General features: G+C 29.3%; 1 protein-coding gene across 1 annotated transcript; it reads left to right on the forward strand.

Moving 5' to 3' along the window:
- The first annotated feature begins 337 nt into the window (after positions 1 to 337).
- Positions 338 to 13,108, forward strand: LOC130900890 (probable ATP-dependent RNA helicase CG8611). Its single transcript, XM_057811820.1, has 9 exons — positions 338 to 1,077; positions 1,129 to 1,299; positions 1,356 to 1,576; positions 4,274 to 4,649; positions 4,705 to 4,965; positions 8,276 to 8,466; positions 9,985 to 10,133; positions 10,193 to 10,394; positions 12,940 to 13,108. Exons 1-9 carry the CDS (start codon positions 451 to 453, stop codon positions 13,067 to 13,069), a joined length of 2,328 nt encoding a protein of 775 aa, XP_057667803.1. The 5' UTR covers positions 338 to 450; the 3' UTR covers positions 13,070 to 13,108.
- The last annotated feature ends 3,199 nt before the right edge of the window (positions 13,109 to 16,307 follow it).

A 16,307-nucleotide genomic window follows, 5' to 3' on the forward strand; every position in this document is an offset into this window, starting at 1 on the left:
TATAATACCCCAAGGGAGGATTGAGTATCGGAGGGAAGAAAAAACTGATAGTTCACTACTTTGTGATGTATATATACTTCTAAATCATTCCATTCTCTATAATTGTCTTTCAAAAATAAACTCCTTGCATTGTAGATTTAAATAAGAAATTAATGAAAAATTAGAAATAATTTGTTGTAATTACACGAAATATACATTAATATGGACTATTAGGCTCTAAAAATAAATCATTCTTTTGTATCAATAAAATATATTATTCCCTTCATTATGGTAATATTTCTTTTTTATAAATGAATATAGAAAGAGATGAGAATAGTAATCGTAATTTTATAAATTTGTATCTATGGTTCTATGTGACATGTGCCAATAAAAGAATATAACCTCACAATTCGTAGACAATATTGTTGGTGTAATCTAATTATTTTTATATCTCGTATTCATATTAGTGGTATGACTTCTTTTAATTTTGTTTGGAATAATGATAGCAAAGCACCCAAAAGCGCTATAGTAGCCAAAAAAAGAAAAAAACAAAATGAAAATGTGGATATATCTAAAAAGTTATCGAAAACCACAGAGACATTAGAAACTAGCATTGTTGGTGTTAAAAATGAGAAAAAACAACGTGAAATAATAGTAAGTAATAGTGATGATAAAGCCGAAACTTCAAACAAAGAGTTTAATAAGAAAAAGTTTAATAAAAGTGAGGTTAGAGTTGATAAAATAGCGGAATCGACTAAAGAAACAGATACTGCGAGAACATTTATCAAACGTAAATGGAAAAAAGATAAATTAGCAGCCAAAAAAGCAGCAAAAGAAGGTAATCCAATACCATCAAGTGAATCTACGAAAACACCTCAACAATATTCGTTATTCAACGTCGGACGTAAAGATATATACGTTAAAGGAAATTCAAAAGGTAAATCGGTTGTAGAAAAAGTATTTAGTACAAGCAAATCTTTTAGTGACTTGGAAATACACAAATATATAGTTTCTAACCTAGAAAAACATAATTTTACAACATTAACGAATGTACAAGAGAAAGCTATACCAGTTATTCTGAAAGGACGTAACGTATTGGTAAGTACATTATCGTTTATAATTTATTTGTTATCAACATTTATTCAATAGATTAGATCTCAAACTGGTTCGGGCAAAACATTAGCGTATGCCGTTCCAATTCTAAATTCCGTACAATCCATAACCCCCAGATTACAAAGAACTGACGGAGTACAAGCTATAATCATAGTCCCTACTAGGGAATTAGCGCTCCAAACGCAAGAATTACTCAAAAAAATAAACGTAAGTTTCCAAAATTTTGATATTATTTTGTTATAAAAAATTCTTGTAACTTGAAGACTTTCCAATGGATCGTCGTCGGTAATTTATGTGGTGGTGAAAACAGAAATACGGAAAAAAATCGACTCAGAAAAGGAGTACATATACTTGTAGCAACACCCGGTAGATTATTGGATCACATGTTACATACAAACGCATTCAAAACTCAAAACGTACGTTGTTTGGTTTTAGACGAAGCAGATCGTCTACTTGATATGGGTTTTAAGAAAGATATCGTAAGGTATTAGTTCAAAATAATATAATTTTTAACACGTTAACTGCCAATTATGATCACAATTTACTGGATTATTTTTTCTACATAATAAGCTAGTTGATAAAATTTGGAAATTGGTTTAAAACTATAGTTTATTAACTATTTCATCACAAAAATATATTTTGAGAAAAATTCGCCTTTTACATTAGTGTTTTGAATTTTAAGAAATTACCGCGTAAAAGGTCGAGACTGTCATGGCATATTTAATGACGTCATACCTCGCGAATTTGTTTATGATAGTTGATTGCTTTTTTAATAAATAATGAATTCCTCGTATTATAAATAGTGTATTGTGCCCTAAAATGAAAGTACAAGGATAAAAACGTCAAAAAATTATTCATATACGTTCTAAACAATAAAAAAATACGAAAAAAGTGGTTAATAATAGCAAGGAGGCAAACTTTATCAATTGTTTCACAATTTATTTTTGAATATATCATTTCGATGTATCTGTTTATAAATGTTTAGTAAAAGAAATGAATTTTGCCAAATTTACCATAATATATCACACATAACCTATAAAATGTTACGACTCTATTAAGGTTTTATGATTTATTTGAGTTAAAATATCATTTTCGCGATTCTCTGATTGATAAATGAGAATTAAATAAGAATTTGTTTGTTCCTAGCATAATATTTACATATAAATTTTAACATCGCGGAATTCCGATGAACAAAAGTCGATATTCAATGTAAACAATTTGTCAAACATAACGGCGTCAATTTTGGACTAATTACTGCTTTGTTAAAACCTAATGCCATACCAAATTATAGCTGAGTTTCAAGATTAAAGTAAAAACGAACTTAATTGTTGAAAACTCGTCCACTTTATACGAAAATTACAGTTAAAAACATGGCGTTTCGCGAGATGTGACGTCACGCTTCCATATGTTTCTATGATTAGTGTTGAACGTCACGTGATTAAACGTCTAATTTTATGGATTTTATCCTCGAAAGATATTATTAATCTTTTATTATTTTAACAGAAATCTATGTCTACTTACTATCATAGTTAATCATTAGAATATCTGAACCATCCGATTTAATCTTAGTGAAAACAATCCTATTCAATTAAATAATGAAAAAAAATGTATTTTCACAACTTTTGGTGGTAATTTTGTATTTAAATTAGGTTTTTTAATAAAACAGTTAATCATCGTAAATCCGGACTTCTAAAAAGGAGAATATTTCAAATACGTTCATATCGTAATATTTAGTTTCTGTATTTGACACTAGATGGCGACACCCATATTTTTTATTTATTATTTCTTCACTATTACTTTTATTAATATTATTTTAACTGCTGTTATGATTTTATTATATTTTATGTTTCTGTCTGTCTCTGTTTACATTATTACATAAAGCGATATGATTTCTCTTTAGCGCGACAGATGGCGCCACAATAAATGCATTCAAAATGTCTAATCTAAACTAAATTTTTAATATTTTTCGGGGTGAAGTATTGAATGAATGCAACTACATTCTTTAGAGTCTTTTGGCTGTATTTATTGTTGCATTTAGAGGTGATTTGGTTCGACAACTTTTTTTAAATGTTCATAATATACTTAATATACCGCATGTTTGCTAGGCATGCGTGTAATTCCCGGAATTTTTCAAAATTACCGAAACGTTGTAATCGATTATATTGATGAAATATTTTTGTGAAAAGAATGAAATCTAATGAATTATGAACCTATTTCACTTATTGTTGAAAATGTCGAAATTTTGGAGTGATATAGGTTAATATCAAACCAAGGATCATAGACAAAGAGGATTATTAAAATAATAACATGCTAAACTATTAGCATGAGGGTTATAGGAATAATCGATTATATTGAAGACAAATTTTTGAGAAAAAGATGAAAATTGTACATTTTGCACGTATTCCATAGCAATTGATGATTTGCAGCCCTTAGAAATCGTTAAATGTACAGAAAATTCATAATGTGACACATTTTAACCAATCCAAGGATTATAGACAAAAAGGATTATTGAAATAATCGTTTATATTGATGAAATATTTTTGAAAAAGAAAAAATTGTACATTTTGAATGTTTTCCAAAACAAATGACAATTTTCATCACTTAGAAATCATTAAATATACAGAAATTTCGTACTTTTTAACTGATCCAAGGATTATTGAAATAATCGATTATATGATGAAATATTTCCGAAAAAAAAGATGAAAATTGTACATTTCGCACGTTGTCTAACGCAAATGATGATTTGCAGCTCTTAGAAATTGTTAAATGTACAAAAAACTCATAGTGTGATACATTTTAACCAATCCAAGGATAGAAGACAAAAAGGATTACCGAAATAATCGATTATATAATGAAATATTCCCGGGAAAAGAAGATGAAAATTGTACATTTCGCACGTTATCCAAAGCAAATGATGATTTTCAACCCTTAGAAATCGTTAAATGTACAGAAAACTCATAGTGTGATACCGAAACGTTGTATTCAAAATATATAAAATAAAATCCCAGCGATTCCGGATTTACGATGTTCTACAGTAATAAATGAAAAACCCTCCATTTTTACACACTTTTGTGGTAATTTCGTATTCAAATTAGTATTTGTAATGTTATAAAGCGAAAAAACACCTTGGCAGTCAATGTATTAACCGTATTTACATAATATTTGTAATATTTCTTATTAGCATAGTAGAGGAGCTCGATAGAGCTAAAAAGAACTCGGAATATGACCCTTTAGGGTTACTCAAAAAGACGTTAGTTGAAGATAATAAAGTCGAAGAAGATATTAATAGCGAAAAAATGCCTCTTGCGAATGTTTCTTGTAAATCAAGACAAACTGTTTTACTATCGGCCACTTTAACTAAAGGAATAGCGGAATTGGCCGATTTTACAATGAAGGATCACGTGTATGTGGACGCTTTGGAGGAATTTACGACACAAAATCCTGAAATGATGGTGATACCTGAAACGGTGAAGCAGATGTTTATCGTAACTCACGTCAAACATCGTTTATTCACTTTATCCGCTTTGTTGCTACACCAGTCGAAGATCAATTCGAAGGTTCGTCGAAACTTTGTGGTTTTTAATTCGTGATTGACGGTTTTGTTTTTATTAGGTTTTCGTTTTTATGGGTACTAGTAATATGGTGGATTATCATTACGAGTTGTTTACGAGATTTTTGGTTAAAATGCCTAGAATTAGGGGTGAATTGAATAGACAACAACTTGTGTTGGACCGAGAGGAATTCGATAGTGATGATGAGGAAGTTGTTGTTGATGTGGAATTTTTCAAGTTGCACGGTAATATGGATCAGAGTGCTAGGAAGGATGTTTTCGGTAGATTCAGGGCGGCCGAAAAGGGAATTTTATTATGCACTGTAAGTAATTTTTTTCATAAAACTATTTCAGGTTGGAAATTTCATGATTAATTTCGAATTTTAAACTTTTCTTTTTACTATATTAAAAAAAAAATCGATTTTTTGGAATACATAATTATCGAATGAGTTTTTTCGTATGAAACTTTCAGTTTTATAAAATTTACATATTATATCACTAATATTGAAAAACTATTGATCGACCTGTATAAAATTTAACTTGGTGAAATTATCCTTTATTTTTCAATGAAATTACGATGGAAAATCACAGCGATGAGTACACATAGTTGATTGAAATAATCGGTTATGTTGATTGGATATGTTTGATAAAAAAAATTTTAAGAATTTTGAATGTTTTCCATTATTACATTCCTTATTAATCATTGAAAATGCGGAAATTCCATAGTGGATTAAATTATTATCAATCCAAGGATCGTAGAAAAAGTGGATCATAAAAATATTCAATGACATTATTAGATACATTCTAAGTTAAGGATTATAGACAAAAGGGATTATTGAAATAATCGATTATATTGATATATTTTCGAAAAACAGATCAAAATTTAAAAAATAACGGTTGTTGTCTTCATAATTCGTTAGATTTACATTTGTTGTTCGATACATTTTATACAATCCAAGGATTGAAGACAAAATGGATTTTTGGAATAATCGATTATATTGATACAATATTTTTAATTTGAATGAAAATTAGTAGATTTTGAATGTTTTAAAAAAAAATGACGATTCTAGTCCTTAAAAATTGTTAAATATACAGAAATCTCGTACCTAGTATGATACTTTTTTACCAGTCCAAGGATTACAGAGAAAAAGGATTATTGAAATAATCGTTTATATTGATGAAATTTTTCGAAAAAAAGATAAAAATTGTACATTATGAACCTTTTCCAATACAAATAATACAAATGAAGATTTGCATTACTTAGAAATCGTTAAATATACAGAAATTTCGTACTTTTCAATTAATCCAAGAATTATAGACAAAAAGGATTATTGAAATAATCGATTATATGATGAAATATTTCCGATAAAAAGATGAAAAGTGCACATTTTCCGAAATAAATGACTTTTGCAGCTTTTAGAAACCGTTAAATATACTTTGATTCTTTGATTCTTTTCAACCAATCCAAGGACCGCAGATAAAATAGATTATTGAAATAATCGTTTATTTTGATGAAATTTTTCGAAAAAAAGAAAAAAACTTACATTATGTACGTTTTCCATAATGATATGGTGAAATATTTTCGGAAAAAATATCAAAAGTCGACATTTCATACATTTTCCGAAATAAATGACTTTTGCAGCTTTTAGAAACCGTTAAATATACAAAATCTTTGATTATTTTTAACCAATCCAAGGACTACAGATAAAATGAATTATTGAAAAAATCGTTTAAATAGATGAAATTTTTCGAGAAAAAAAACGTTTTCCAATACAAATGACGATTTGTATCACTTAGAAGTCGTTAAATATACAGAAATCTCGTACTTTTTAACTAATCCAATGATTATAAAAATAATCGATTATATTGATGAAATATTTTCGAGGAAAAGAGGAAAATTGTACATTTCTTACGTTTTCCAAAACAAATGACGATTTGCTTCATTTAGAAGTCGTTAAATATACAGAAATCTCGGACTTTTTAACTAATCCAAAGATTATAGACAAAAAGGATTGAAATAATCGATTAAGTTGATAAAATATTTTCGAAAAAAGATGAAAAGTGCACATTTCACATTTAGTACATTTTCCGAAGTAAATAACTTTTGCAGCTCTTAGAAACCGTTGAATATACAAAATCTACGATTTTTTTCAACCAATCCAAGGACTGCAGATAAAATTGATTATCGAAATAATTGTTTATATTGATGAAATATTTTCGAGAGAAACATGAAAATTATATATTTCGCACGTTTTCCAAAGCAAATGATGATTTGCAACTCTTAGAAATTGTTAAATGTATATAAGTTTCGTAGTTTGATTCTTTCTGATCAATCCAAGGACTTTAGAAAAAATGGATTATCGGAATAATCCATTATATTGATGAAATATTTCCGAAAAATAGATGAAAATCAATAAATTTAGAATGTTTTTGAATGGAAATGACTACTAAATATCTTAATAATCATTATAAAAAATCGTTTTCAAGACTTATAGACAAAGTGGATTATTGTAACATTCGATTACGTTTCCTTTTATAACGCGTTAATTAGTAAAGTTAAAACAAATTTTCCAAATATTTTGATTAAGTAAAAAAAACGATGATCGGTAATTTTTCTTACTGAGCTTCTTATCTACTTCCCGCTGCGAGACAATCGCATTCGTTTAGTCATTTATTCCATTCAACGACCGAATTCAATTCATATTAAATGTGTATCATCCCGCCATCAAAAGAACGGCACTTAACATCGTATCTTATTCATCTTCTAGTCGATAGAATCGAAAAGTTACATTTTCATCGCTGCAGGTGGAATTTCACGTCTTTTGTGCATACAAATTCATCGGGAATCGAAATCAAACGTAAACAATTTATAAATGGAATTTCTTAATTATAACCTTGAAACGTACTTTCATTTAATGAAATTTTGTAGGAAAACAATATAATTTTCCCGATTTTAAATATAATAATTGAATTTTCTATTTTCTATTTGAAGTTTTGTTTTACGTCGCAAATAATAACTGAGGGAGAATGGGAACCTTGCTGTAGATGTAAATCGGTTTCAACATAAACCATTTCTAAAAATTTAGTCACAGTTAGCCTAGTGACACGCAAGAACGTGCTGTGATGAGAATTGTCCTTGTTTTCGCAAATTCAGACTTGTAAATTGAGTAAAATCAAGTCACTATCGGTTGAAAATCGTCTTCATAGTCTACTATTGAAAATAAGTCCAAGTACCGTGGACTGCATCTACCAGGAGCTTTGGCGATATGGAAAACGTTCAGGACGGCCTCGGAAAACCATAACCTTTGAAGATAAACTTATGGTATTGATCAGTAAACGTAAACGATGACTCAGGAGACCAGAGATAGTAGTTCAGATCAAAGGATCTAAGGATTTGACTTGGGAGTATTGGAGTTAAATTAAAATTAAGAGGTTTTAGTGGGCCGAGGAACATAAAAATTGGGTACACGAAGAGCAACGGACACGCGGATATTCATTTTGACAATACGGTAAAAGAAATCGGTTAAAGATGTAATATTTCGAAATTTTGTGATATCCGCGCTGAATGGCAAACTAAATTTTTGAAACGAATAAACGATAAGTGATTCGAAAATATTTGGTGGGTACTTGTAGGACGTTGTGGCGAGAGGTATTGACGTACCGGCGGCAGATTGCATAGTTCAGTATAACGGTCCTCAAAGTATCGAGGATTATCTTCATAGGGTAGGAAGAACCGGTAGGGCAGGTAAATCTGGTACTTCGTTCATATTTTTGACGCACGAAGAACAAGATTTCGTTACCCATATGGAAAAACATCGAGTATAGTAAGTTTTTTTTTTCGAATTCTAGATCGATTTCGTTATTTTTATAATTTCTTACAAGAATTTATACATATTTCTTATAAAGCTTCGTTTTCTCCTCGTATTTTTTCCTATAGTTTCCCCGCCCTTCACCGGTATTTTCCTCCATATCATTTCCGTATCTTTTCATGACATTTACATCCAATTTTAACATTTCGGAATGTTTTTTCCAAATTATTAATCGTACCTCGTATATTTTTATGATTTTTATCCTTCTATGATATTTTTTTTCACTTATTGATGGAACCTCGTATATTTTCTTATCGTTGATCGATATTTTATCCAAATTATTCAACGGAACTCGTATTTTTTATGATTTGTGTCCTTTTATGATTTTTTCCTTTACTTATTGATGGAACCTCGTATATTTTTATGATTTCGTGTGGTTTTAAAACATTTTTTTTGCAATTTTCGGATCACCTTTAGTATTTTATCATATATTTATAATCGCTATATGAAAATTTTAGTCAATCGTCGTACAAATTTTGTTCATGAATTTTTTATTAATTATTGATGGTACTTCGTATTCTTTTATTATTCATATCGCTTCAAAAAAATATTTTTGCATATTATCAATCGTACCTCGTATTTTATATTATTTGTTTTGTATCTGTTAAAAATATTATTTTTGCATATTATCGATATATCTTCCAAAATTTCGTTCTCCCCTCGTTTTTTGTTCTAGAGCGATCTGTCCTCGTATTTTGTTTTTATAATTTCTTTTATTTTATCCAAATTATTGATCGGACCTCGTATTTTTTATAATTTCTCGCCGTTTCAAAATATTTGTTTCCAAATTATCGTAAGTTTATCATAAATTTTAGACCTATCCTCGTATTTTTTCCTATAATTTCCGATATGTTACTACAAATTATTGGTCGAACCACGTATTTCCTATCGTTTCAAAATTATTGATTGAGCCTCGTAAGTTTTTTAATTTTTTTAGCTTACAAATATTTTTTTTCAAATTATCGATGTTTTTAATATATTTTCGTCCAATCCTCGTATTTTTTCCTATCATTTCCTAGCGTTTCAAAATCTGTTTCCAATTATTGATGAAACCTCGAAAATTAAAAAAAAAATTTTTAGCTTAAAAACATTTTTTTCCAAATTATTGATGTTTTTCATATATTTTCGTCCAATCCTCGTATTTTTTCCTATAATTATTGATCGAACCACGTATTTTTCATAGTTTCGTATCGCTTTATGATATTTTTCCTAATTATCGATCGAACCTCGTAAAGTTTTAAAATTTTTTCGGGTTTAAAATATGTTTTTCTCATTTCTTATAGAGTTTCGTTCCATCCTCGTATTTTTTCCTAAAGTTTCCAACCCTTTCACGATATTTCTTTCCATATTATTGATCGAACCTCGTATATTTTAATTATTTCGTATCGCTGTAAATCATTTTTTATTGGATGCGCCTCGTACTTTCGATCAATATTCACAAACTGTGGACGTATTTATCAGAATTTTTCTTAGTTTACAAAAGCAGGAAGCGGATACGTTTTTGTCGAATTTGAGCGACGTAATGGACGAAAAAGATCGCGAACAAGCAGCTACGGCCCTCCAGAGACGTTACGAAACGGCCTTAGAAAACGACAAACAGCTACACAAATCCGCGTGTAATGGTAAATCACTTCACAATTAAAGCGAAAACGTCCTCGTAAATTATTATTTTTTATTGTAGCGTATTCGTCATGGTCGCGTTTTTATAATACGTATTCCAATAAAATGCGACCGATTTTCGATTTCAAAAAAGCAAATTTGGGTCATTACGTCACTAGTTTCGCTCTAAAGGAAACCCCCACCGCCGTCGCTAGATTGGTAAAAGGACAGTTCGTCAAAAAAGAATCTCGCAGGCTCAACAAAAAACTAGCAAATCACGAAAAGTAAGTTTAAAATTTCGACAAAAAAATTGTTTTCTTTCAGCTATTAAATTATACACTATCTCGAAAGGTTTAACTCTTTTCAGTATTCTCGTTAAATTACGTTGGACGTTTCGTGTTTGCCAATTTTTATTTCTAAATCTATCTGGGACGTTGATTAATTCGTATTTTTAGTATTTCTGAATTTATCGAAACCCTCGTATAAAGGGCAGTTTTTACATAAAAAGCAACCGGTGCGTCGTTGATTGATGTCGAGGTCTAATTATCATGTTAAACCGCGACTACTTTCAATAGAAACGCGCTGTACATATACAAAAGGGCTTTATACACGTATATGTTTATTTTTTTTTTTTTTCGTTTTTTTAATATTATTGCGCTGAAATCGAGTAAGGAAGTTTTTATTTCGATAACGATTTTTTCACGGTAAATCGGTAATATCGTTTGAACGGGGCGTTTTTTTTTTTGGAATCCTCAGTTCGAGCTTGATAATTTAAAATTGTTAAAATTATTTATCACAAAAGGTGCTTAATAAAGTTATTGCGTCGATACCTTTTTTTCGAATATAATAAAGTGAAAAATTACGTTGTTATTCAATGTTTTTAGTCACTTTTTCACAAAAATTTTCCATAATTTCTATATCGTTGATCATTTTTTTTAATTATTTATCACTTTTCGAACGTTTTTCATACAATTTTTCATGTTTCTTGTATTATTTTTCTCACATTTTTCGCATCTTTTGAATTACACATCGTATTTCTATTCGTTCTCGTATTTTTTTCTAAAACGTTCTGTCCTCATATTTTTTTATAATTTCACGATATTTTAGCCAATTATTAATCGTACCTCGTATTATTTATTTATTTTTTGCATATTAACGAAATGTCTCTTAAAATTTCGTTCTCCCCTCGTATTTTTTTCTAAATCGTTCTGTCCTCGTATTTTTTCATAATTTCACGATATTTTAGCCAATTACCGATCGTACCTCGTATTTTTCTGTATAATTACGTATCGTTTTCGGATATTTTTTGCAAATTATTAATAGAACTTCGTATTTTTCTCGATTGTGTACCTCTTTAAAATATTTATGCATAATATTCATCAAACCTCGTATTTTTTATGATTTTATACCCATTTAGTTATTGATCGAACTCCACATTTTACTTACATTGAATTGAAATATTTTTTGCCTATTATTAACCGACCTCGTATTTTTTTTTGTTATATTTATGATTTTTTATGTTTCTATGAAATTCTATTTCTTCTATGATTTCCTGAAAATTATTAATCAGTCCTCGTATTTTTCATAGTTTCGTATTTCTTCATGATAATTTCTTCTAATTATTGATCGAACCTCATATTTTTTATGATCTACTGTTTCCAAATTATTGTTAGAACCTCGTAAATTTTTAAGAATATTTTATCTTTAAAATATTTTTTTTTGAAATTAACGATATTTTTAATATATTTTCGTTAAATCCTCGAATCTTTTACTATAATTTCCAATCGTTTTCCGATATTTTTATTTACAGATTATTGATTTTTTGAACTAAAATATTTTTTTGTAAATTGTCGATGTTTCTTATAAATTTTCGTCCAGTCCTCGTATCTTCTCACATAATAACCATTTCCGATATTTTTCACTAATTATTGATTGAACCTCGTATTATTTTATAATTTCCAACTATTTCGAAATGTTTTTTCACAAATTTGTTTCCAATAATTTTCCGACATTTTTCACAAAATATTTATCATACTCAAACTCAAAACTTTATAATAAGCCCCGTATTATTTTTTCTCTCATAATTTTCGATGACTTTACAATAATTTCCAAATTTTTCATTCACCTATTCGTAGTTTTTTATATATCTCGATCCTTTTACAAATTCTTCGATCTCACCTCGTAACATTTTAATAAAACGTCGTATATTCCAAATTTATAGAATACCTCGTATAATTTTTTCAAAAAAATATAACGATTTATCGAATACACCTCGTTTTATTTGAAACAATTCCACATCGATTCTAAAATTTATGATCGCTCCTGGTATCATTTTTATTAATAAAATAACCTATAAAAAGTGTTTGATCGCTAATTTTTGTTAAACACCTCGTATTCATCGAACTCTCCCATGATTTTGTGATGGTTTTCAACTACCAGTAGCCACCAGAAAATAATAACAGAAATCGAAGCGGCGTATTTCCAATATTTTGATCTATTTAAATAGCAGCGTTCCTCTTCTTCTTTTTTTTTCGTATTATTTTTTTGTTTAACATCTTCTAATCGACCTGTACGTCCGACGCGTATGAAAGCTATAATTAATGACCTCGTATGATTAATAGTTGGTTTTCATTTCACGAAAAAAGCGGCTGCTTAATTAGATTTATCAGTTTTTTTGTATTTTATCGAGTTCGTATCCAATTTATATTGGTGGCAACAATGAATTATAAATTGTTGTTTTACGTCATTGACACCTGCGCGAGTCTATTTAAATTCACTCTAATTACCAAAACCGATGAATGAATACACGTAGATTTGGTATCGTTTTAGCGATATTCCACTACAGAAACCGCCGAAAAAGAAGAAGATCAAATCTGTCAGTTTATCGACTTCCGAATTTTCAAGTGGACTGGAACCGGTCAAAAAGAAAAAGAAGAAGAATCTCGATAATGACGATTAATGTTTTTTATCAACAACAAAATAAATAATTTAATATTGATTCGTGTTTCTTTTTTCATTTATATTTTTGAAATTCAATAAAACGTAAAACCATTTCACCCTCGTATACTGTGTATATAAATGAGTAATTCAACACAAGGTAAGTATCAAACTTTTTTTTTATGTCAAAGAGTTCTAAAAAAACTTTTATTTCTAATAATTGTGTAATAAACTATTTTTATTTTTGATCGCCCCTCGTATTATTTTTTTCGATCATTCTATTATCGATTCACACGTCATTTTCTTAGATATTGACAACCCCTCATAGTTTTACTACTTACAACAAAAACTTTTATTATTATTTTCCAAATTTGTTGGGCAGTTTTCGAAAACATTTTCTCGTATTTTTTCACAGGGTACATAAAACTTTCTTAAAAATGAACATATAGACAAAATTTTGGTTATATTTGTGACATATGACAGAATAATGTCTATTCAATTGTGACATGTGACATGTTAAAAGTCCGCGTATGAATATTTTAGTATTATATATGAATATTTAATACAGTAAATTATTATTTTGTTATTAAAAACACGTTTAATTCTTAAAATTTATTTAAATATTCGATTCCTGAATCAATATCTGCGTAATTCCACATCTAAAATAATTAAAGTGGATGTATAATAAAGTTTTCTATATACGCGGTAGAGACGGCGCGGTGTTAAAAAAGAAGATCGTTATTGAGAGGTTCATGCTGCGTTCAGATATCCGTTCTTTTACTACCGTGCGTTCTTTTGTGCAGCGGGCGGGCAGGCGGTGTTGTATGTCGACATTAATTAATTATGGCGGTCATTTTTGACTTGATGGGAGTCTAATAGCTTCTTAGCTGCTGTACACTGATAACCTTACTTCAGTAGCGGATCAAAATAAAATAATTTTCACTAACTTTATATAAATAAGAAACGTATCAAATGGATACGAAAACGAACGAGATGTTCATCGATATGATGTAGTAGAAACTCCAACAAAAAAAGAAGAAGTAAATGAAGCTCGGTTTATAAATCGATGGAAGGAAGACGAATTTCATGGAGATACGTTCTGAAGTCACAGATAACAACTAGAAAAGTGTATAAGTTCAAGAAAATGGGGCAGATACGAGAATTTTGAAATATATAATAGAGCAGTGGGATCAAATATACCGAGAGCATTCAAAAACAAAGCGTTTGAAATAATTATGACATCAAATAATTGTGGTTATAAGAAGTCAAGTGAGATGTGCGGTATAGATGAAGTTGGTAGGATTCAGTAGAGAAGATTCTTGAAGCTAAGGTTCAAAACACCTGTATAGATAAACTATTTATATATGAAATGTTTTTTATTTATAAAAATTGTTTGTTATACGCCACTGATATGTATATATAGCCTTAACCATCATTATCTTTCCATTGTTCCAAAGAAGACCGACTATTCTTCGTAATTGCTTCATTCAGTGTTCGATGGCTCACTGCAACCCAAAAATTTCAATAATTAATTGTAAAATACTTTCTCTCAAAAATTCTAATTACGAGGACGGTTCCGAAAGTACCTGGTCCAACATCCAACACGAAAATTTAGGAAAAAAATTTTTCCCAGCGTTGTTCGATTAGTTCAATACCCTCTTCGTAATAATTTCTCCATTGCAGGAAAACAATCCGCGGGGGACTAAATCTGGCGAATAGGGTGCATGAAATAGCAATTCAAACTTTTATTTATCAATTTTGGCTATTGCAATAACGGATATGTTAGCTGTTGCATTATCTTGATCAAATACGTCATAAGGATCGAGTTCTCCCTTTTCAATTCATTGCTAAACACTCCATTGAGTGAATTTTCTTCAACATTTCTGGAATCGTCACCTAATTTGGTCGACCACCGGGATGCTGGTCCTTGCAGGCCGTACGGCTTCGTTTAAACTCTACTATAAAATATTTTACTGTTGATAATGAAAATTATTAAAGGGAAAAGAATTACAACAAAAATGGTTTTGAGAAACGCGTGCCGAACAACCACCATGTTCTATGGAACTGTCACGATAATGATTTGATTATTTTATACACGTTCGAAATTTTAGATTTTTATTCGTGTGGTCGATATTTTCAAATGTTCTTGATTTTAGGTCTTTTTGTTTCAAAATTAGGTTTTTTTTCAAATAATCCTTGAAAGATAGTTAAAATTTGACGTTTCGACTTTTCTTTAGGTCCTTGTCAAAGTATGATATTGACAATTTGCGTATTTATATTGATCAATAAATCATGATGTTAAAATAAGAATAAAATCAAACTAGAACTTTCTTTCAATATGAAAAATTAATTTTTCCTTAGTTCTTACATTTCAAATATCAAATTATTTGTAAATTTTACTTAAATTTTTTATCCATTATAGCTTTTTCGTTCTTACGGATGTGAATCATTTCTAAAAATTCTCTTTTTCGTGTATTAAATTCCGTTTCAAGAATTATTGAATATTTATAATTGAATTTATGTTTTTTTTTTATTTATTTTTTTGATATTTTATAGTTCGTTAATGCAATTCCATTTTTTTTATCGTATTGATGACCTCTTAATCTATTTTCTAAATACTGAGATGTCTGTCATATGTAAACAGCGTCACAATTAGTACAAGGTACTTGGTATTGTGAGCATTTTTATATTTTAATTCGAATTTCGCGCTCTAGTAAGGGAATTTTGAGAGGTTAGGATGGTAACACGGATCGAGACTTGCGTCAGATAGATGTAAACACAATAAAAATAAAGATCATTTCCAAAAGTTTTTTTGAATTTATTCTGGCCATCCAAGAAAGAAGTTTACAATATATAATATTGTTTCTTTTGTTTTTTCGTGTTTTAGATTTGAATTTAGTGAAATAAGTCATATGATTGAACGAATACGACAGGTAAATGAGAATGCTGTCATCGGTTGATGTCATGTATAGAAAATATCGGACGACATTTTGTGAAGAAGTAATTGCGCTCGTCCATTTTGATTTATGACCTATTCAACGTTTGTCGCTTTTAATCGATTTTCTTGTACAATCACATATCTGACATTTAAAGAAAAAGATCGAAAATAATTCGTTTCTTGGAAAACGGATTCATTATGTGCCGATTGTAAATATCAAACAATGAGCGAACAGTTGATGGCGTTTAAACTCGCAAAAACCTATTTAGTTTTTGTCCTGCAAAATTCCTTTCGAATATAGTAGTCATGCAAAAGAAAAATT

This window comes from Diorhabda carinulata, chromosome X (genome assembly GCF_026250575.1).
Source record: "Diorhabda carinulata isolate Delta chromosome X, icDioCari1.1, whole genome shotgun sequence".
NCBI lineage: Eukaryota > Metazoa > Arthropoda > Insecta > Coleoptera > Chrysomelidae > Diorhabda > Diorhabda carinulata.